This window comes from Danio aesculapii, chromosome 9 (genome assembly GCF_903798145.1).
Source record: "Danio aesculapii chromosome 9, fDanAes4.1, whole genome shotgun sequence".
NCBI lineage: Eukaryota > Metazoa > Chordata > Actinopteri > Cypriniformes > Danionidae > Danio > Danio aesculapii.
The window spans coordinates 44,470,878-44,494,607 of record NC_079443.1 but is presented as its reverse complement, the minus strand read 5'-3'; the positions used below and the strand labels follow the sequence as shown (position 1 = coordinate 44,494,607).

The following is a 23,730-nucleotide window of genomic DNA, read 5'->3' as shown; positions in this document are numbered from 1 at the left end:
AACTGCAAGAAATAATTTTATAACTAATAGCTATGAAATAATTCTATAAATAATTACGTTTTTTTTTATTCTGTGGCAAATGCAGGTTTTCATTCTGTAGTTGGTTAGTTAGATTGTTTTTGCGTAATGTCCAAAATAAAATGTGCCATTGTTTACTCACTGGCAGAGCCATAAAATCCCAGCGGTTTCTCTAAACCTTATCGCTGTATTTACGAGTGTGCGCACAGGTGTGGGCTCCTGCACAGAGTTAGCTGGCGGAGGCTTGAGCTGTGCTGTTCTCTATGGGAGAGAGGGTAATTACTTACTGTACTGCCATGTTGTTCCACTCTGTCTTGGCATTGATTAAGCCATTTAATTTAAGATGAATGGCACAGGGTGGCAATAAGCCCTGGCTGACAGAGGGCTCCCACTGCGAGCGGTAATTGAGAAAAGGTTTCTCTCAGAGTGGAAAACAGACGCATTGTGCATCTGTTTTGTCTCCTCCAGCTCTTTTTCATCTTCATCATGACAAACAAGCAGGAATGCGGCACGGGAACCCAGGGAACCCCTTTGGACTTTTGAGCATATCCAGACGTGGATTCTCAATTGGGGCGTCCGCCGGGTGTCCCTGTTGTTCCCTCCTGCGGTGTATAATTGCTTGATTGCTATCGAGTTTGAAACCCTCGTTTTCCAACACAGCCTCTGAATCGAAGCGACTGCTAGAGATTAACTTGTCTTGGCTTCCTGTTATCGTCTCTCTTGTTCTAAACAGGCACAATAAAAGCGGAAAGTGAAATGACTTCCCTTCTTGCGATAATTTAAAACCGTTTCCTCTCACTATCAGGCGTTTGAACAATGCTCTTAAAGATTAAGCGGTGTATCTGAGTGAGCAGAAGTGTCAGCGGATGTTCTCCAGAGCACCGGGCTCTTTGATGCTAATTGAGGGTGCATGTGTTTCCACGTTGTGATCTCCACCGATAGAGCTGTCTGTCCCGCTCTCCGTGCTCCCTGGAGATGCTCATCTGCAGGCCCAGTCCAAAGCACATCTCGCTTAAGTGGATGCGATGCTCTGGTTGGCGTGTCAGAGTGAATCAGGCCACGTCCTGTGTTCACCTTCCATCTCCACAGGCCTGAACACGCCGTGTTTGTCAGGCGCTGTGCTGTTGGCATTGCGGGAGAACAGATATCCACATACAGTACATTATACATAGGGAAAATGGCTTGTATTGGTCTCGCAGCTTGCTCGTGCAGATTAGCATTTGCCTTCGGAAGCTACAAACTTTGTCTGTGACTTTATTAAAGCTCAAACGCCTATTCGTTTTGCCACAGTCTTGCGGTGTAATTTAATCCCTAGCTTTAGAGCACGCTCTGGACTCAGTGTCATCCAATCCTGTTGCCAGAGGGGAGAAAAAAAAAACATTGTGCAACCAAAGCCGAACACATCCTCGGCCAGGCTCTAATGAAGATTTTAGGGAAGCAATTGTTCCACTCAATGCGTTTGTTTCCATAGTGAGTTGTGGTGTGCTGCTGTGAAGTGTCTAATGGGCATTTTCATTAAAAAATGACATAAACGGATGAGATAAACAGAGTGTGAAATTCCCTTCTGCTTGTACTATGAAATGTTCCCATAGTGGTGTAAATTAACAATGATTTGTTTGCATCTGAGATGATGTTCGGATTGTTGGTTTAAAAATGAGAACAACATTATCAAATATATCACTCACTAAACTAAACTAAAATCTACTAGAGTCCAAAAGCAGTGACTGTATCATGAAGGATGTATTAGAATGCGGTTAGAATGACCCTGTAATTCAGGATATGGAAGACTAAAATTTATCAGAATGGGGTTTTGTTTTTTATTGCTATATAATTCCATTTAGAAAGGACTCATTACATTCTAATCAGAATTAAGGGATACATTTACCGTTTATGTTAAGTTTAGGCTTACAGTTAGGTTTATGCACTTGTTATCCATCTATTTTTTCCCTCTAATTTGGGGAGTAATTTACAGTTATGGTTGGGTTTAGGGGTAGGGGATAGCTATGACTTACATTTCAGGATCAACACACAGTTGAAGTCAGAATTATTAGCCCCCCTGTTTTTTTTTTCCCCCCTAATTTCTGATTAACAGAAAGAAGATTTTTTTTTTCAACACATTTCTAAACAATAGTTTTAATAACTAATTTTAATAACTTATTTATTTTATCTTTGCCATGATGACAGTAAATAATATTTTACTAGATTTTTTAAGACACTTCTATACAGCTCAAAGTGACATTTAAAGGCTTTACCAGGTTAATTAGGTTAACTAGGCAGGTTAGGGTAATTAGGCAAGTTACTGTATAACGATGGTTTGTTATGTAGACTATTGAAAAAAATAGCTTAAAGGGGCTAATAATTTTGACCTAAAAATGGCTTTTAAAAAATTAAAAACTGCTTTTATTGTAGCCGAAATAAAACAAATAAGACTTTCTGCAGAAGGAAAAATATTATCAGACATTCTGTGAAAATTTCCTTGCTCTGTTAAACATAATTTGGGAAATATTTTTAAAAAAAAATTAAAGGGGGGGCTAATAATTCGGACTTCAACTGAAGATGTTAATCCAGGATAGCATCGTACTTGGCAAAGTCATGATGTGCTTGCAGTGTGCTATGCTGGTGAGCGTCATCAGGGCTGTTAGGCTAATGTGTACAAATGGAAACGCACAACATGTTCCCTGCATCACTATAGATTAGTGCTAATTAATGGCTCAGATCAATGTGTGCAAAAAGCCACACAACTTAAACGCCATTTACGTCCATTATGTTTAAAAACTTCGCCAAGCGTATAATTACAGTCTTTAACAATTCAAATCCGCACACGTAATTTACTGACCCCTCGCAGGTTTACAGTTCAACTCCAGCCTCTGAAATTCCTCATATAAATGACCTTACAATTAATGTGTTCAGCATTAGGTTTTATGTGCTTTCCACAAACTAAACACGCTCCCATTTACTGCAGAATGCAACTTCTTCTTTTTTTAACGCCGCAATTACACTTTAGGCAAGGCCTGCAGGCAGCTGACAGTTCAATAAACCGTTTTGGGTTTGATATAGTGTTTTTTATTTCATATTTCGTCTGAAATCTTGGCCCTCTGTTTAGCTGTTAAAATAAATTCTTGCAGATGTGGCCTGAATAACGATTGTGGGAAAATCGCAGCTCCGTTTTATTTTTTTCCAAACAAACAGACACACACATACACACACACAAGCTGTTTATAGTATAACCTTTTTGTTTGCCCCATCGGCTTTGTCTTTTGTCAGTTACGTTATTGTCTGATGCTGTTTTTTTTTTTGTTTTTTTTTGCCTTCACAAGGTGTTGGTTTTGAAGGTGAAGCAGTAGTGTGTTCTTTTGAAGACTGCATTAAAGAAATGAGAATAATGGCTGGCGTATCCGCTCTTAGGTTTCCCTTATCTCCTGTAAATGAGCTGTTTTATCTCCATTTGCGCTCGGCGTAACAGAGAAGCCTGGGCCATTTTCATTTGAAGTCACCTGATCTGAAGGTGTGTGTCATGCTGTGATGTGACATTAGGTGAAGTGGCGGCTTCCCTCCAGAGACCTGCAGTCCTTATGTGAGAACAAGCCAATATGACAGGTAACCAGCACATCTCATTAAAGCTTGATGCTCTCTTATACATGCTGTGTCATTACAGGCGTCACAGCCTTGCAACACGTTGTCTGTGTCCAACTGTCGTGTTGTTGCTTGACTAAAGTTACCCAACAGCATAAAGACGGCCTGCTCTCAAATTACAAGAGTACATTTAATGCATTTTAATTTAAGATTACACCTGGGGTTAAGATGCAGGAAATCGCTTAACACTGTAGTCGTTTTGGATACTATATTTTTATTTCATATTTGTTGTTGCTATATAATTAGTCATGTAAATTTATGTATTTAAACTATGGAAGAAAATCAATGCCAAACCTATTGAGTAAAAAAGCTTGTTGAATAGCACAAACTTTCATTCATTCATTTTCTACCCCTTTTCCGGGGCCGGGTCGTGGGGGCAGCAGTCTTAGGAGAGAACCCCAGACTTTCCTCCAGCTCCTCCAGGGGGATCCCAAGGCGTTCTTATGCCAGCCGAGAGACATAGTCCCTCCTACGTCTCCTGGGCCTTCCCTGAGGCCTCCTCCTGGTGGGAAATGCCTGAAACACCTCCCTATGTAGGCGTCCAGGAGACATCCGAAACAGATGCCTGAGCCACCTTAGCTGACTTCTCTCGATGTGGAGGAGCAGCGGCTCTACTCCGAGCTCCTCCCGGGTGACAGAGCTCCTCACCCTGTCCATAAGGGTGCACCCTGCCACCCTGCAAAGGAAACCCATCTCGGCCGCTTGTATTCGAGATCTTGTCCTTTCGGTTTTGACACTAGGCTCATGACCATAGGTGAGAGTATGTAGATTGACCGATAAATCGAGAGCTTCGCCTTTTGGCTCAGCTCCTTCTTTACCACAACAGACCGATACATCGACCGCATTACTGCTGCTACTGCACCAATCCACCAGTCAATCTCACGTTCCATCCTTCCCTCACTCGTGAACAAAACCATACTTGAACTCCTCCACCTGGGGTAAGGACAAAGTGCACAAACTGAAAAAATAATAATACACTGAATTAACAAGTGCTTGCATTTTAATGACTTCAGTTGTGAGGGTCTGAATTTTTAGGTCCTGAAATTTAACATAGCTGTTTATTTAAGCTGTGAATATTTCAACTAAAAATATTTCAAACACATTTTCATACTGATAAATACAATAATTCATATTCAGCTTCCAGATTTCACTTACTAAATATTTAATACTGTTTAAAAATGCGATGTATAATATTCAAAAGGCAATTTTCAGTTCATTTTATTTCAGTTCAGAAATGCGTTATCATAAATTCAAGGAGGATTCAAGGCCATTCCAATAAGGAGGATAAAAAGAAATATTGATTTAGAATCACAGATGACTTATTTAAGCGCAATAGCCTAAATAAATATCATATAATAACATTTATAATGTATTATTTTATTCATTTTGTGCTAGTCAACAAGCTTTTTAATTCAATACTTTTGGCATTGATTTTGTTCCATATTAACCCCTTCGGACCCTGTGTTTTTGTGATTCCTGAGCATTTCATGTTATTTAAAGCCTGCAGTCCATGAGAGTGGACGATTGTCATCTAATCAAATAGCAGTAAGGCTCGGCGTGTTGTAATTTGAAAAAAATTCACTACATTGAAAAGCAGCATGGTATTACTTCACTCCAGACACAGACGTAAGCCACATTTACAATGTTTTTATTCAGATTTATGGATATGTTTGCCAATATTTCATATATTGTATGTAAAAAAGAGGGATTGCACTGGCTAATTCAAGTTTCAAATCTTTTGTAACATTGCAAGATTTAGATTAGGATTTTTTTCAAATACGGTTGAAGTCAGAATTATTAGCCCCCCTGAATTGTTAGTCCCCTGTTTATTTTTTTCCCCAATTTCTGTTTAACGGAGAGATTTCTTCAACACATTTCTAAACATAATAGTTTTAATAACTCATTTCTAATAGCTGCTTTATTTTATCTGATGACAGCAAATGATATTTTACAAGATATTCCTCAAGGTTAGTTAGGTTAACTAGGCAGGTTAGGGTAATTAAGCAAGTTACCGTATAATGATGGTCCGTTCTGTAGACTATCGGAAAAAAGATTAGCTTAAAGGAGTTAATATGTTTGACCTTTAAAATGGCTTTTAAAAAATTCAAAACTGCTTTTATTCTAGCCAAACATAATTTGGGAAATATTTAAAAAAGCAAAAAATTTAAAGGGGGGCTAATAATTCTGACTTCAACTGTAAATACACTACCGGTCAAAAGTTTGGGGTCATTTTTTTTTTTTTTTCCCATGTTTTCTTTTTTTTTTTTTTTTTAAGAAAATTACTCTGTTTATAAAAAAAATGTAATTGTTAAATACTTATTTATTTAAAAAATATTTATTAATTATTGCATGTAGTTTCAAATCAAAGTATTACTCTAGTCATTATTGCTTTTTTTACTATAAGCATTAATAATAATAATAATAATAATGATAATAATAATAATTGACATTAGAGTGATTTCTGAAGGATTATGTGACTCTGAAGGCTGGAGTAATGAAGCTGAAAATTCATCTCTAAAATGACTGCAATAAATGATTAAACTAAATTAAACTACTTTTGAGCAGTTATTTTATAGTGCAATAACATTTCACAATTGTATAATTTGTACTGTATTTTTGATTGAGTAAATGCAGCCTTGGTGAGCAGGAGAAGCTTGTTTTAAAATATTTAAAAATCCTACTGACTCCAAGCTCTTGACCGGTAGTGTATATATACTTAAAGGATGTTGCATTTTTGTTATTATGATTTGGTCTCATTTATAGGAGCCGCAAGAACTGTGAAAACATACTTTTACATTTTTCACAAACTTGGAACATGATTTGGGTTTGAAGGAGTTAAATTAATGTGTTTAAATGCACTAGTAATAGAAAACGTGGGGTCTTTTTTCTCATCAGAATGAGTTAAATGGGTTAGAAAAAAATGTAAGCTTTAGGGTTAGGTTAAAAGAAATAACTATTTTAGCTGTTCTTAATAAGAAGATGTTTTCAGTCACACTTTTAACTGTTAATCATGGCTTTTGGCTCAATACACTCGTACTTTGCTAGTTATTAACATTTATTAAGGTAGTAGTTTTGGTATTGGGTAAGATTAGGGAGGTAGATTAAGATCATGCAGAATATGAATTTAGTAAGTATTAATAAACAGCCATAATAATAATAGTAGTAGTTAATAGAGAGATTAGTGAGATTTGGTACTTAAACTAAAGAGTACCATTTTCAGCATGTTAAGAACAATCACAAAGCCGATCTAGTTTTGAATCGTTTTATAAAATGTTGAGTGAGTTACATTTTAGATGCAATGTTGTTGTTTTTCTTTCTGTTTCACCAATGGAAAAGTAACAATTGTTGTTGTTTTTTGTTTTGTTTTGTTTTTTGTTTCACACACTATTATTTCTAGAGCATCAAATCCTGAAAAACATGATCATGTTACATTTAAAGACCATCACAGGAATAAATTACATGTTAAAATGTGTTAAAATAGAAGCAAATCAAACTGTAGGATTTTACAGTATTACTGTTTTGGCTGTACATGTTATCAAATAAATGCATCCATGTTGAAAAAAATTCTAAATAAAAATATATAAATGATAAATAATAATGTATATGAAAAAAAGTAATAGTATTATATATAAATAAACCCCAGGGGTATGAATAATCTCGGGCTTGAATGTATATAATAAGCATAAATAAATATTACCAACCCAAAATGTCTGAACAGCAATTTCAAATAAGTAATTTTTATTTATTTATTTATTGATGAGTGATTTTGTATCATATCTTGAGATGAGCATCAGAATCCCTGCCTGCTTTACCAATTTTAAAACCTCAACATAAACCATGTTTTAGCATGCTTTACTAACAGGTGTAAACAGTGATATTTCTCGGATGACTACTCATGATGGTATCACAGACAGATCTTAAAACCGGATGTGTGCAGGGCTTACATGTCTGGAGATAAGAGAAAAAAAGCTGGAGATGGGAATGTTCAGCAAATCTTCTGAACTATTATATGGGAATTAAAGATCAGTTCCATTACTACTGGCACTATAGATGACTTGGTAAACTTTTAAGTTGTCAATCTGCATGCAGCTTTTTTAGATTCAATTGTTATTGTATAAACAGTGCTGCATTGCTACTGAATCTACAGCACCCAAAACATATTAATAATGCTTAGAAAGAGTTGTTAGCTATTTTATTGTTAGTAAGAAACATTAAACTGTATTACCAAAAGAAATGGGTTGTTGACATGGCTGTGCATTTTCACTGTCACACTTGACAAAAATTAAAAGAATTAGTATAGTCATCATTTAAATTGCATGTTAAACATTACTTTGTCTTTCATGTAACTCATTATTAAACAAAATATAATTTATATGCTGTTATAAACAGTTTATATACAGTTGAAGTCAGAATTATTAGCCCACCTTTGAATTTTTTTTTTCTTTTTAAAATATTTCCCAAATGATGTTTAACAGAGCAAGGAAATTTTCACAGTATGCCTGATAATATTGTTTCTTCTGGAGAAAGTCTTATTTGTTTTATTTCAGCTAGATTGAAAGCAATTTTTATTTTTTATAGCCATTTTTAAGGTCTAAATTATTAGCTCCTATAAGCTATATTTTTTTCGATAGTCAACAGGACAAACCATCGTTATACAGTAAACTGCCTACAGTAATTACCTTAACCTGCCTAGTTAACGTAATTGACTTCGTTAAGCCTTTAAATGTCACTTTAAGCTGTATAGAAGTGTCGTGAAAAAATATCTATCTAAAATATTATTTCGTCATCGTGGCAAAGATAAAATAAATCAGTTATTAGAAATGAGTTATTAAAACTATTATGTTTAGGACCCAATATTCTCGTATAAATCAGTCAAGTTTGGTGACGGAAAAATCATGGTTTGAGGTTACATTCAGTATGGGGGCGTGCGAGAGATCTGCAGAGTGGATGACAACATCAACAACCTGAGGTATCAAGACATTTGTGTTGCCCATTACATTACAAACCACAGGAGACGGCAAATTCTTCAGCAGTGCTCTTTCTTATACTTCAGCCTCCACATCAAAGTACCTGAAAGCAAAGTAGGTCAAGGTGCTTCAGGATTGGCCAGCCCAGTCACCAGACATGAACATTATTGAGCATGTCTGGGGTAAGATGTAGGAGGCATTGAAGATAAATCTAAAGAAACTTGATGAACTCTGGAAGTCCTGCAGGAACGCTTTCTTTGCCATTCCAGATGACTTTATTAATAAGTTATTTGAGTTATTGCAGAGATGTATGGATGCAGTCCTCCAAGCTCATGGGAGTCATACACAATATTAATTCTTTTTCCACTGCACCAAGACTTTATATTCTATACAGTACATTATTTCTGTTATGTCACAAAACTTTTGTCTAAGCAAAGTGAAACCTTACTGTCCTAATTAAATAATTAAAAATCAAGGCATAATCATATTTTATTTTGGTAAAATAAGCGTAATCTAGAGGCCTTTGCCTTTCATATAAGCCACTTCTGATACCAAATAATCAACTAGAAGTCAAGTTATTGTTTGGTGTTCCTAAAACCTGGATAAGCGACAAGACTTTTGTCAGGTAGTGTATAGATTTCTTTACATTATCATGAGTTGTTTTTCTTAATTTTTGCTTTCGCATCATAGGATGTATTTAAGGTGCAGATAAGAAAGTATCGAATTAAATAAATAAATAGAATATTAGAATCCAAATGACATAGGTATATCTCTTTTCTTTTTTTTTAATTTTGCATTTTTGGAGGGGATTGTGTTTTTACTGTGTATTTGACATTTATTTTGTTATTTGTATATTTTTGTTTTAAGCTTTATTGTTAGGACTAATTATAAGGATTGATGTTTTCCTCCAAAGTACTGAAAGAATCAATAACAGAGTGTTTAATTAACTGGAATCAATGCCGTGTGAATCTAATCCCTATTTAAACGAATTCTTTTGTCTTTTTTTGAAAGTGGTTATTTGGAAGATGGATTACCGGTGGGAGTTCAGATCAAGGGATGTTCAGCTAAAAGATTAATCTGGAGTTCACACATTTAAGAAATCTTCTGATGTTTTGAGCTTTGAGTAGGAGGGCAAATCTTTAAAATAAATAAGTAATGTAGAGTTGAACAAAAACACTTTAGCTGTGCTCTGCAATAAATAATTGGTGAGCGTGTGTGTGCGTGTGTCATCAAATTAAGGTTGTTATTGTCCTGAAAAATTATTTTAAAGGCTGAAGTGAGGGGTTAGGGAAAGAGTATGTCATAATTGCTGCATGACTTCAGCGAGCGAGTGTGTGTGCAGAGGTTTTTGTGGCAGAGACCTGTGGCCTCGGAAAAACAACAGCATTTGGCATTAATAACCCTTGTATTGCATAATTGGCTGAATCATATGAGACTGTCAGTGCAGGACCACATTTGTTGCATGCACAACTACACATACTCAAAGCTGAAGTGTGTCATGCCTGTTTCATTAGCTGTAGCAAAGCAAGGATTGTCAATGTAAAAACTGCTTTGCTGGACTCTCTGTTTCCAGTTGTTGAGAAATACAGGTCTACAATAGCATTGCTATGGCTTGCATTCAGGCAGTCCTGTACATTTAACTACAATCTCTATTCCAAAAAAGTTGGTATGCTGTATTATGTACAAAATGATTTGTATCTTTTATTTAATTGTTTTTATCAGTATTAATATACAAATATTCAAGTTGTTATACAGGCAAGATATATTGTAAGTAAATGTTGTAAGTAAAAAAAATACATAAAATATCCCAATTAAATAGTTTGGAATAGTCCACAAAAAGTATGTAGACTGATGATTGGTGATGTTTGTGTATAAAAGAATCATCTCAGTCACTGCGAGAAGTTAGATCATGGCTCATCGTTTTGTGCACATTTCTGTAAAACAAAATGACAAAGAATTTAGGTTTTTCACCAACTGCCATATTTAATATTGTGAAAAGATTTAGGGGATCCAGAGAGATTTCAGCTTGTCTCTAGGGTGAAAATATTGGCTTGTGTGTGAAATGGCAAAATATATATTGAATGGATTAAATTTGTAGAGATACTAATATTAGGGGGAAATTATGTTTAAGATATTTAGTATATTTCCTACAGTAAGTATATCAAAATGTAATTTTACAGTACCAAAGAAGGTCCACGCTTAATAGTTTAAATAAATCACCGGGGGAAAAAAAGACACAGATGAAGGATCATGACCGAAACGCTTTTTTTCTTTTCTCCTGTGATTAATTTAATAAATAATATAGTGCAGACCTTCTTAGATACTTGTCATTTGAAGAAATTTGGTCCCAGCCTCAAACTTATCTGGAAGAGCGTGATGATTAACATTTGTAAAGAACTTAATGGATAAGAACCTAATTTGGGCTAAATTTTTAACTCTCAGATTCCAATAGTTAAAAAAGTTATGCATTAGCCAAATCCTATCAAGCAATAAATCAGTGGAAAGCTTATTTGTCCAGCATGTATAAATCACAGTTAATAAAAAAGAAATGTATGACTGATTTTGAGGTCTATGAACACAAATCATGTGTAAATCACATTTTGCAAAAAAAAAAATTAAATCAAAATCAAAATTTTTGAATATTTTCACATGAACCGGAAGCTTCTGAGGCTTTTATCTCAGTATATTGATGTACTTCCAACTAAAACTGAAAGATTATTGAGTAGGGGGCGGGACTTCCTTTTTGCACATCATTCCCTGGTACTAAACTAATGGTAAAGAGGGGTATGGCTGAGAATATTGTGGCTGAAGCTGTCAAACTGACATCAACAGATAAGGAAGCAAATGGTTATACTTTAATTGAAGATTACCAAACACCTTTTTTTTCAGTGAATTAACTTGCATAGATTAATTGTTCACCTAAAGAACACCAATGTGCACTACTAGCAAAAAAAAATTTGATTGAATGAAAGTATGAGACAAAAACAGAATGAATTGGAAAGCAAAGTGATCCTCAGTGTGAGGTTGGTCTGTTTATTGCGTCAAAATGAATGAATCCACAAAGTCAAAATATGTATGCATGAGATAACAGACTCCCTACAAGATCAACTGTGCACTTTCAAACAACAAGCTGTTACAATGTGTAGGTGTGTATGTGTTTGACAGGTTTCTTGTACTGTACATGAGTGCTGAACTGGAGGATACACAGACTGCTGTAGGGTAATGCACTGATATTGCTGGCGGCTTCTATTTGCAAATATCAGCAGAAAGGCTTACTGGCGCTTATTGCCAATGCAAGCCTTTTTATGTTTGCTCGTTCATGTCCTGCTCTTGTTGCAAAGATGTTTTTGCAACATAACAATTAATAAAGCGTGTATGTGTTTGCCAATTCACTGAAGAATGTCATAAATGCCCTATGGGCCTCGCTCATGAAACATTTCTGTGTGAAATGATTGTGAAATGTACTTTTTCACTTAAATTTCTGCATTGTGACATCTCGTGCAAGTACATACATTTGTATAAATTGTGCTGTCAGTTATGTTTGGGGGTTAATAAGAATTTTTTACATTTATTTATTTATTTATTTGTTTATTTATTTATTTATTTATTTATTTATTTATTTATTTATTTATTTATTATTTTATTTATTTATTTATTTATTTATTTATTTATTTATTGTGCAAATGAAAATGTATGGCTCATTTTTTCTAATCATTAAGCAGCACATCTGTTTTCAATTCGCTAACAATAAATAAATAAAATGCCAATAAATGAATAAAAAAAAATAGAATGCAATGCTGGGTGCACATCGAAAGCGAAATAAGTAGATTACATGCAAAGTCAATGCCATTGTACAAATGTTGATACATTTCCACCAGGAAGCAGTGGTATGAGGCAGAATTTACAATGCATTTATGGTAAAAGTGTCAAATTCACCTCAATTGCGCATTAAATGCAAGTTCAAATAATTAATGCGGAAAAATTTACTTTAGGGCAAAAACTTCCTGCAAATAAACTGCAGCGAGTTACTGGATGGAACACATTTCTGTGCAAAGTTATTGTAAAGCTATTGTTACATATATTGCAGCAATGTGATATGCAAGAACAGACATTTGCATAAACTGTGCACTGCCATTTACGGACAGTAAAATTTGGGGGTCATCAGTAAGATTTTGTTTTTTATTCAAATTTATTTACTGTAATTTTACAATAGTATGTACATCCTCAGCCAAACAAAAAGTAAGCAAATAAATATGAAAAGGCGGCAACACCAAAAGCTCCTAAAGTATCACAGCATGTAACATTTCGATCACATCTGCTCTTCATCAGCCAAAACTTTACCTCCTTTTCATATACAGTTGAAGTCAGAATTATTAGCCCCCTTTCTTTTTTTTTTCTTTTTTAAATATTTCCCAAATGATGTTTAACAGAGCAAGGAAATTTTCAAAGTATGTCTGATAATATTTTTTCTACTTTTCTAATTGTTTTATTTCAGCTAGAATAATTGCCGTTTTTAATGTTTTAAAACCCATTTTAAGGTCAAAATTATTATCCCCTTTAAGCTATATATTTTTTTCGATAGTCTACAGAACAAACCATCATTATACAATAACTTGCCTAATTACACTTAACCTGCCAAGTTAACCTAATTAGTTAAGCCGTTAAATGTCACTTTAAGCTGTATAGAAGTGTCTTGAAAAATATCTAGTAAAATATTATTTACTGTCATCATGGCAAAGATAAAATAAATCAGTTATTAGAAATCAGTTATTAAAACTATTATGTTTAGAAATGTGTTGAAAAAACATCTTCTCTCCATTAAACAGAAATTGGGGAAAAAAATAAACGGGGACTAATAATTCTGACTTCAACTGTATATTTGCATATTCCTTTTATTGTACAAATGAGAATACATGGATATGTTTAATATTTAAAAATGCTATAAATAAATACAAATTTTAATGCAGCATTGGGTTCACGCCAAAAGCTAAATTCAGTATTCTTGCAAGTAGATAACATACAAAGTCATATTTCATAATCAAAACCTTTGCAGCGAACATGGAAACAAGTTTAAATAATTCAACTTGAGCAGAAAATTCAGTTCAAGTGAAAAACATCCTGTGAATGAACTAGAGTGAGTGATTCACGTTTGATATGAACCCAGCATAAAACTTTTTTTTTATGGATTTCAATTCCAGATTTCTGTCTCAAAATTGTATTTATTTTTACATGCATACTACCTATTAATTTGATGATGTCAATATACAGTTGAAGTCAAAATTAGAGATTTTTTTTTTCTTTTTCAAATATTTCCCAAATGATGTTTAACAGAGCAAGCAATTTTTCACAGAATTTCCTATAGTGTTATTTCTTCTGGAGAAAGTCTTATTTGTTTGATTTCAACAAAAATAAAAGATCAATATTATTAGCTACCTTAACCATTTTATTTTTCGACTGTCTACAGAACAAACCATTGTTATACAATGACTTGCCTAATTACCCTAACTTGCCTAATGAAACTAATGAACCTAGTTAAGCCTTTAAAGGTCATTTTAAGCTGAATACTAGTGTCTTAAAAAATATGTAGTAAAGTGTTATGTACCGTCATCATGGCAAAGATAAAAGAAATCAGTTATTAGAAATGAGTTATTAAAACTATTATGTTTAGAAATGTGTTGAAAAAAATCTTCTCTCCATTAAACAGAAATTGGGGGGAAAATTATACAGGAGGGCTAATAATTCTGACTTCAACTGTATTAATATGGCAATATATTGTTTATCCAGTGGGCTTTAAAATGGTACAATTTTAGCAAAATGCATTGACAACTTTCTTCTGTTAAGTCCAGTGACATTTGGACCCCAACATTCCTCCAACATATTTCTGAAATGTGACAGCTTTGTAATTTTTAACTAAACTATCTTTTCCTATTATTTCACACAGATATTTGCACTGCTTGTGTTCCATGATTGAGGCCTTGTGATTGCCAGAACTAAGCTGGAAGACACTTGATGTTATAAAGACTGAAATTACGGTCAGGGTGTGAATGTTTTGTAAATATTAAAACTGAAGCAAACACTTAGCTGGGAAGAAAGTCAATTTATAAATGTCAAGTGCACTTAATCCAGGTCACAGGAGCTGCTAACATTTGCACAGTGCAGAGAAGACAAACGCCCCGGGTCGTCCCATCAGTCTCTCCTGTCACTGTGTGTCATTATGACTCTCATGCCTGTCACTTCAACAAGCAATCTTTGCTGTTGGTGCGATGGACGTTCCGCACCTCATTTTCGCTTGCTCTGCCTATCTCTCTCTTTCTTCTCTCTTATGTCTCATGATTTTCCAGCTCTGACTCAGATGGTTCAACACACATTCACAAGATTTCAAGCGAACGGCAGCCATTTTGTCTTTAAGAATGAAAACAACAACAAAACTTTGAGCCCTCTTTAATCACAGCAACTTTACAACATGGTGTTGGTGCATGCTTTGTGTTAGATATTCCTTTGTCTGTCTGTGTGTTTGTGTGCTTGCTGTTATCAAATGTATGTTAACTAGTGAAGTTAATATGTTTCTTTCAATAGAGGCACATCCAATACTGTTCTGAAATCACTGAACTTATTAAGGCCGTTCCTGTATCTGTTGAGATGTCTCCCAAATATAGATTCGATAGCTATGTTTCCATCCATCTATTTGATCTATTCCATCAATAATCGGTTGATGGAAAAGCCAAGATGCACATACATTTTGAAAATGCGCATAAAAAAACACATGCGCATAACTGATTAGGATAAACTTTTTATTCGATAAGAAAAGATTTGCATGAACTACGATGGAAACACTTTTACCGCTAAAATTCCAGTATGCACATTAAAAAGTCATGTGACTTTGTTATCGCTGCTGAAAAATCCAGCTTAAACCAGCCTAGGCTGGTTGGCTGGTTTTAGCTAGTTGACCAGCCTGGTTTTAGAGAGGCTTTGGCCATTTCCAGGCTGGTTTCCAGCCATTTCCAGCCTGGTCTTAGCTGGTCAGGCTGGAAAATGACTAGCTAAAACCAGCTTGACCAGCCTAGCCAGGCTGGGAGCCCAGCCAAAACCAGCTATGTCCAGCTTAAACCAGGCTGGTCAAGTTGGTTTTAGCTGGATTTAGCTGGTCATTTTCCAGCCTGACCAGCTAAGACCAGGCTGGAAATGGCTGGAAACCAGCCTGGAAATTAGAAGTTAAAACCAGCCAACTAGCCTAGGCTGGTTTAAGCTGGATTTTTCGGCAGGGATATAAGATCATGTGAAGGTAAAACTGTGTGTGAATGGATAAACCAGCAGGCTGAGCACATTCTAAAACGTCGGAAATGTTGTTTTGACCATTCTAAAATTCCCTAACAATTTCAGTATTAGTGTTATTACATTAATTATGACCTTCAGAATTGTTAAGAGCGTCTGTGCTCCGAGTCTGATGCCTTCAAACGCCCCCACACGTTCACTCCGTGTCGGCATCGTCTTCTGAGGTGCAAGTCATTTATTAAATAAGGAAAATATTCACGCAGCTTCTCTTACCGCAGCAAATTCCATTTTTACTGTTGATATTTGGCACCAGTTCATCAGGAAGTGACAATTTTTTTGGACTCGTTGGATGGAAACGCTGCTTTATTCGCATGTTTTTTAATCAATATTCCAGTTCCGCGCATGAAGTTCATTTGCATTTTTGAATGGAAACATAACTTGTGATACTGATATCCGGTAAATCTTTATATTTGAATATTGGATAGCAAAAAACAGTAGAAATATTGCCAGAAAATCTCTAGATTGCAGAATATGAACGAATTTGTATATAAACCATTTGTATATAAACGAATAAATAAATAACTCTTCCACACTGGCATTATCATTAAACACAAATTTATTGGCTAATACCAATAGGACTTCGAATGTTATTAAATTATTTGTATGAAATGTGTAGCGCCCCCTACCTTCTCAAGAGTTGCACATCTATTAGTTCTATTTGGGCAGAGCACTATAAGATTGTTACACTATAAGTAATAAGCAATAAGATTGTTACACTATTAATAAATGTATTATTCCCCTCTAGTATTACCTTGACTTTAGAATTAAATTAACAATCCTATATATATTTTAGGGTAACTACAGTATCTAACGTGACAGCACCGTTAAAGTTATTCTCCAATCCCCAATTAGAAACGTCCTTTTTGTATTGGAGGCGTGGCAGTAACATTTGAAGCCAATAGATGAAGAGACTTTTCCCAACCATATTTTCATAGAGAGTTTATAAATACTCTAAACTGGTATAAAAAATGTACAAAAGCTTGCTGCAATACAACTGTAACATTCATTAACCAAGATTTACTCTGGGTTACATATGCAGAGCTTCCCACACATAGTTTTTACTTGGGCGCACGGCCCGTGTATATTAATGACTGCCCAAGATTATTTAGTGACACGTTTTTTTTTACTATTTTAATCATCCTTTTACACTATATTGTGTCCGCCTAATAAAACCAAACATCCACGATCGGTTAAGTAGTGGAAAATATTCTCTCGTTTACCCCTTTTGTTTTGTGTGCGCGAGACCTGTCAACACTCCCACAGACAGTCTCACATGCTCTGCAGACCCACAGAGATGTCCCTTTTTGGCACTTAAAATTTGTCCGGCTGGGTTTTTAAATTTCCTAAAATGTTCGGGATCCGGCTTTTGCTTTCTAAAGCTGTCGTTCATTAATCGTATCGATTTTTTTCATTACCTTTTTACTTAACCCTACTTTCGCTTGGCTTTGCAGCTGACTGCACACGCACAGTTGTGAGAGTGAGAGAAACATTCAATAATTCATTCTTGAATCTAAACGACTCAGAAAAAACATTACTATATACTCTGAGAGGATGAAATGACTGTTCTAAACTGGCTGCAAAATATATGTACGCCATTAGTAATGGTTAATCAACGCATTTGACTTATTTAAATAATCTACACGTATTAATCTTGTAATTATTATAATTTTTAGAGAAATTGTCTGTAAATCCTTTTTCTATAATTTATTTCTCATTTGCTGTACATTTTGTTAATTTGATGATGTCATAAGGCTATATTACATAGGCCTTTTAATATCTAGTTTGCTTTGAACTTGAAAGTAATAATAACTAAAATTATTGTTAAAATTTTTATTATGTTTTGTTTGTCGCATATAGTTAAATATTTATGTGCTGTGGGTAAATGGTGTTTCAATCCGGCTACCACCACAAGTATATTTTAAACCTGTGGGAAGCACTGCAAATGTAATTATATATTCATAATATTGTATGTATTAATTAAAATGGAAATAGTAAGAGACATGGTAAAGTAATTGTATATGAAATTGGGTAAAGTAGTAAATATTTAATTAATAAAATTTAAATAAAACTATAAATTAAACAATAATGAACAAACACATCATATATGTATATATAGTTGAAATCAGAATTAATAAACCCCCTTTGATTTTTTTTTTTTTTTATCTTTTTTAAAAATTTCCCAAATTATGTTTAACAGAGCAAGAAATTTTCACAGTATGTCTGATAATATTTTTTCTTCTGGAGAAAGTCTTATTTGTTTTATTTTGGCTAGAATAAAACTTAGCAATATTTTTTTTCGATAGTCTACAGAACAAACCATCATTATACAATAGTTTGCCTAATTACCCGAACCTGCCTAGTTAACATAATTAACCTAGTTAAGCCTTTAAATGTAACTTTAAGCTGTATAGAAGTGTCTTAAAAATATTTAGTAAAATAGTATTTACTGTCATCATGACAAAGATAAAATAAATCAGTTATTAGAAATTACTATTATTAAAAACTATTATGTTTAGAAATGTGTTAAAAAATCTCTCTGTTAAACCTAAATTGGGGAAAAAAATAAACAGGAGGTTTAATAATTCTGACTTCAACAATATTTGTAAATCATATAAATGTCAGTAAAGTTCCATTCAGACTATCAAAGGTAATAAATACATAACAATACACTTTTCAAAATCTTAATTTTATCAAAATATACTTACATGATATATAATATAAATATATTAAGTAGATTTTGATAAAAATGAAGATTTTGAAATGTATATTGTTATGTATTTATTACCTTTGATAGTCTGAATGAAACTTAACTGACATTAATCTGATTTACTATGAACAATTGCAATGATATATACAATGAAACAGATATTTTACTTTAAATTTATTTCATTTATGTTTCATTTGAAGGACACTAATGAACACAACAAAAGAGTGACATGTCATTACAGTCCTGTAATTGTTATTTAAAGGAAGCTGAAAACTGCAGGCTTCCACTCCCAATAATCTTCCTCTGCAGGAAAAAAACATCCGTGAGCAGTGTCTGACTTCTCCCGGCACTGTCAGAAATCCCTTAAACTTGCAGTTAGTGAATGTGACAGAGAATCAGCATTTGGAGAGAGAAAAAATCCATCTGCAGGTCTTTTGGGACTTTGTCACTTTTGATGTCATAAAAATGAGAAATTGAGCTCCTAATTCTTAGCAGTCAGATATTCAAAGGCATTCTAATCCCTCATAAGCGCTCGCTCTCTCTTTCTCTCGCTCGTTTCAAGTATGAAGTAGTCATTTTCACTTGGAAGTTGAACAACTAAAAGATATGATTAAACTCTCCATTAACGTCATCGAGTGCCAGCCAATTGACACCCATTTTGTTTCCTCCATTGGGAGTCCAAACACACCCGGCATCCGGCTCTATTTCTGGACATTTCGATCCCATCGTTACCTTGATTGGAACAGTGCCTGCTATTGAAAGCATGTTATAAATGTGTGTGTGTGCGTGTGATTGCAGTCCATGATGGTAGATGCTAGAAATGAGCCTGATTGGATGGTTCATTTGTTCTCCTTTGTAGAACCAAGCCGAGGCGCACTACAAAGGCAGTAAACATGCCAAGAAGCTCAAAGCACAGGAGTCACCGAAAAATAAGCAGAAAAGTGCAGCCGCCCAGGACAGCGGCGCTAAGACAATCACCAGCACCTCCACCAACACCACCACCTCCTCCTGCACTGCAGTCACTGCCAGCTGCTCTGACCAAACAGGTTAATAGCTCCTTTTGTTCTTGCTCCACATCACCTGTGCTGTCCTCTTTCTCCACTTCTTTCCTCTCCCTATCTGTTGACTTCTAACAGGGTCAGAAACTAGAAAATTGGGTAAAAATGGCATCAAAACAGGCAAAAATTCCACAAAAACAAGTTTAAAAAATGAAAGATATGGGCAAAAATGTTTACAATGAATTGTGAAATTAAATGAAAACTCTTTGTATGTGTTTACTTCCATCAGACATCAGAAATGTCGCCAACATAAACCAAAATGATGCTAAAATAAGAGACAAGCAGCTTATTAAACTCAAATTTACTGCTATCGTGATTAAAGTGAATAGTCAAAACGAATTGACATTGAAACCTTTATTTTAGTTTGTATCTAGAGCAGGGGTGTCCAATCTCTGTCCTGGAGGGCCGGTGTCCTACAGATTTTAGCTTTAACTTGCCTCAACACACCTGCAAGGATGTTTGTAGAAAGCCTCATAAGGGCTTGATTAGCTAGCCCAGGTGTATCTAATTGGGGTTGTAACTAAACTTTGCACAGCACCGGCCCTCCAGAACCGCGTTTTGGCACCCCTGATCTAAAGTAACATAAACATTTGTTGTCATGACTTCTTGTCATAATTTTTTACTGTGAATTTGTGGCAGTACAGTTAGATCAGGGGTGTTCAAACTCGGTCCTGGAGGGCCAGTATCCTGCATATTTTAGTTCCAACCTGACACACCTGAACCAGCCCTTCAGGCTAGAAACTTCCAGGCAAGTGTGTTGAAGAAAGTTGGAGCTAAACTATGCAGGACACCGGCCTTCCAGGACCGAGTTTGGACGCCCTTGAGTTAGATCTACAAACCCCATTTTTGCAGTATTACAGCCAATCACATGCAGATTATTGGTCACTTTGTTGATGCGTGTGCTCACTGGCTAAATACTTCACACTTGCCAAAATCATTAAATATAAACAACTAAGTTCTGAGATCACATGGGTATCATTAATTTTGCAGCTTTATTGATTTTGCAGCTTTATTGAGTTGTTGATGATGTTTTGTCTGTAGAAATTTGGGTGTTTCTCTAAATACACTGTATTTTATAATAGACATTAGTGATCAGTTATTACTATATCAAGATCAATCATCAATTATTTTTTTTTTTTGATTTTTCATTTTATGAAGAACACACAATTGTTAACTGCTATATTGTAACAAGTTATTAGTAGATTTTATTTTAAATAAGTGAGTAAACTGGTTGCTTTGTACCAAGTAAATGGACAGTGCATAATTATAAAAATACAGTTATCTGATTTAACAGTTTACAGTGTATTATTGGTAACAGTTTACAGTGTTTTATTTTGATTTTGACTGCAACTTCAAAAAACAAAATCTACATTTTTACATTTGATAGTCAATGTACACTGAAATTAGAAAATTGGGTAAACATGCCACCAAAACAGGCAAATATTCCACAAAAACAAGCTAAAAAATGAAAGAGATGGGCAAAAATATTTACAATGAATTGTGAAATTAAATGAAAACTCTTTGTATGTGTTTACTTCCATCAGACATCAGAAATGTCCCCAAAATAAACCAAAATGATGCTAAAATCAAAGACAAGCAGCTTATTAAACTCAAATTTACTGCTATTGTGATTAAAGTGAATAGTCAAAACGAATTGACATTGAAACCTTTAATTTAGAGCAGGGGTGTCCAATCTCTGTCCTGGAGGGCCGGTGTCCTACAGATTTTAGCTCCAACTTGCCTCAACACACCTGCAAGGATGTTTGTAGAAATCCTCATAAAGCTGCGGTCACACTGGGCTTTTCCTCCCATAGACTTCCATTCATACGCACGCGAATGCGTCAGACCGGAAACGCAAGGTCATGCATCAAGTTACGCATGTCGCTGCAGTGCAAAGTTCAAGCTTATTTATCACAATTAGTTATTTTAAATAATTGTGCACAGTTATGATGATTACATTGTTTATTTCATAATGAATTTAGTTATGAACTTAGCTATTTAGTGGTAGTTTAGTGGGGAATGAGCAAATTGCATTAAACTGTACGAATGGGATTATGCGATTTTATACGAATTATACACTAACTCAAAAAGTTACGAATTGCTGTGAGAAGTTTTACACAATAATTTGTTTGCGCTGCATATTTTATGCTAATTACAATTGTGTGCAAATATGCTAATCATATTAATTATTTTATAATTAAAAAGAATTCAATTCGCAACGGACATCGCAAAGATTTGTTTTACAGATGACTTGTTTACAGTCATTAAGTAAATAGAGTTGGTCATTATCATTTTATTCCCAAGCCTCTCCTCCATTCACACCCGTTCAAAAACAAACCAATACTTTTGAAGTAGGTGCCCATGTTAGCACATGCTTTTGTGTATATATACATATATAAAATATTAGTACATGTAAACTAATTTGACTTGTAAATTGCTAGTTTAAAGAACAACCCAAAAAGCTCTGATTGTTAGATTAGATTAGATGATTAGATTAGATTCAACTTTATTGTCATTACACATGTACAAGTACAAGGCAACAAAATGCAGTTTAGGTCTAACCAGCAGTGCAATAGCAGCAAGTGCAGGATACAGGTATAAGCTATAAAGTGCAGTTATAGAAAAACTATGGTAATATTTTAAGTTGGATGTACTATGAACATTATATACAGGTTGTATTAGCTATGAACAGAGATTTACAATAAATGAATATATGTACAGGTTGCTATTATTAATCAGAAGTGAGCAGATAGATAAACATAATTACAAATGTATATGTACAGTGGGTGTGTACATAATTAGAAATGTCCATGTGCAGTGGGTATTTACAGTTCAAACAAGTGAATCAGTGCAATGTAGTGCAATGAATATGTGCAAATTTAAATGTGCAAATGTTAAACAGTGCAGTGATTGTGAGGTGTATAAGTTGGAGGAGTGTGGGGGTGTAATGGGGGGGGGGGGCAAAAAAGTCAGTGAGGGGCAGAGTTCAAAAAGGAGACAGCTAAATGTTAAATGCAGAGATATAGTGCAGCCTTGTGCTAATATACAAATAAACTAAAACGATGCAAAAATGAAAGAAAAGCAGCTTATTAAACACTAATAAATGCTATCGTGATTAAAATGAAACATAAAAATTTGTCAACACTATAAAAAAAAACTTGCTTGCTTTGTTGAATTAACTTAACTTTTGTAGTCATGCTAACATACATCAATCAAACTGACTAAAATATTTTCATTTTGGGTGAAATATCCATTTGAGTCAAGTTTAAATAGTCATGATGTCCCTGATTGGCCATTAAAGTTCATTTCTGACCCTGATCCCCATGCTTTTATTCTCACCGCTTTAACCCAAAACCCCTGCCACTGTTTATACTCTCCATCTATGTGTTTGTGTGTCCTACTGTATATATGTAGTCGTATTTCTCCTCGTAAAAGCACTTGAGGGTGACCAGGGTTATCCTTCAGGCTCAAACACATGTTTGTTGTTGGTGTGTAGAGGTAAGAAGTGGCCCTGCTGTGCCAGTAATTTGCCATACGCTTTATAATGTTAACAGCAGATCACTCTTCTCGCAGCTGTGTTTGCTTGTTTCATCATTACCTGCATATTGAGTTCCCCGCACATCATCTTTGTGTGTTGCGTCTAAACGTTTAATTACGAAAAAAGGCATGCAGAATTGAAACAAGCGCTCGATTGCGTGCTGGGATGCTGTTATTTTCTCTTTTTTTCTCCTCCCGCTTGGCCTTTGATTTGACTGAATTAGATTTGTGTTCCATTTCAAAGAACATAATCATCTGATCTTTGCTTCATGCTGTGACCCACTCGATTTCAGGCCCTTGTGTCTGATTAAGAATCAAGACTGGGATGTACCAAGACACGTGCCCTACGGGGGGCAAATCTGAGTCGGCGCATACTTTTTCCGAGCTGGCTCCTTTCTAGCTGCAGAATGGGAGACAGATTTGGGCGCACCTCATTTATTAGGCGGTGGTGGTCCTCATTGATATGCAGTGTCTTTGC

At 34.9% G+C, this 23,730-nt stretch overlaps 1 protein-coding gene across 3 annotated transcripts in view; it reads left to right on the top strand.

Moving 5' to 3' along the window:
* The window catches only part of znf385b (zinc finger protein 385B), a 316,695-nt gene that overhangs the window by 270,113 nt on the left and 22,852 nt on the right, over positions 1 to 23,730 (top strand). For all 3 annotated transcript variants that reach the window (XM_056465829.1, XM_056465830.1, XM_056465831.1), the window contains one exon: positions 19,517 to 19,703. In XM_056465829.1, the coding sequence (XP_056321804.1) occupies positions 19,517 to 19,703 (187 nt within the window). The remainder of the gene's footprint in view (positions 1 to 19,516; positions 19,704 to 23,730) is intronic.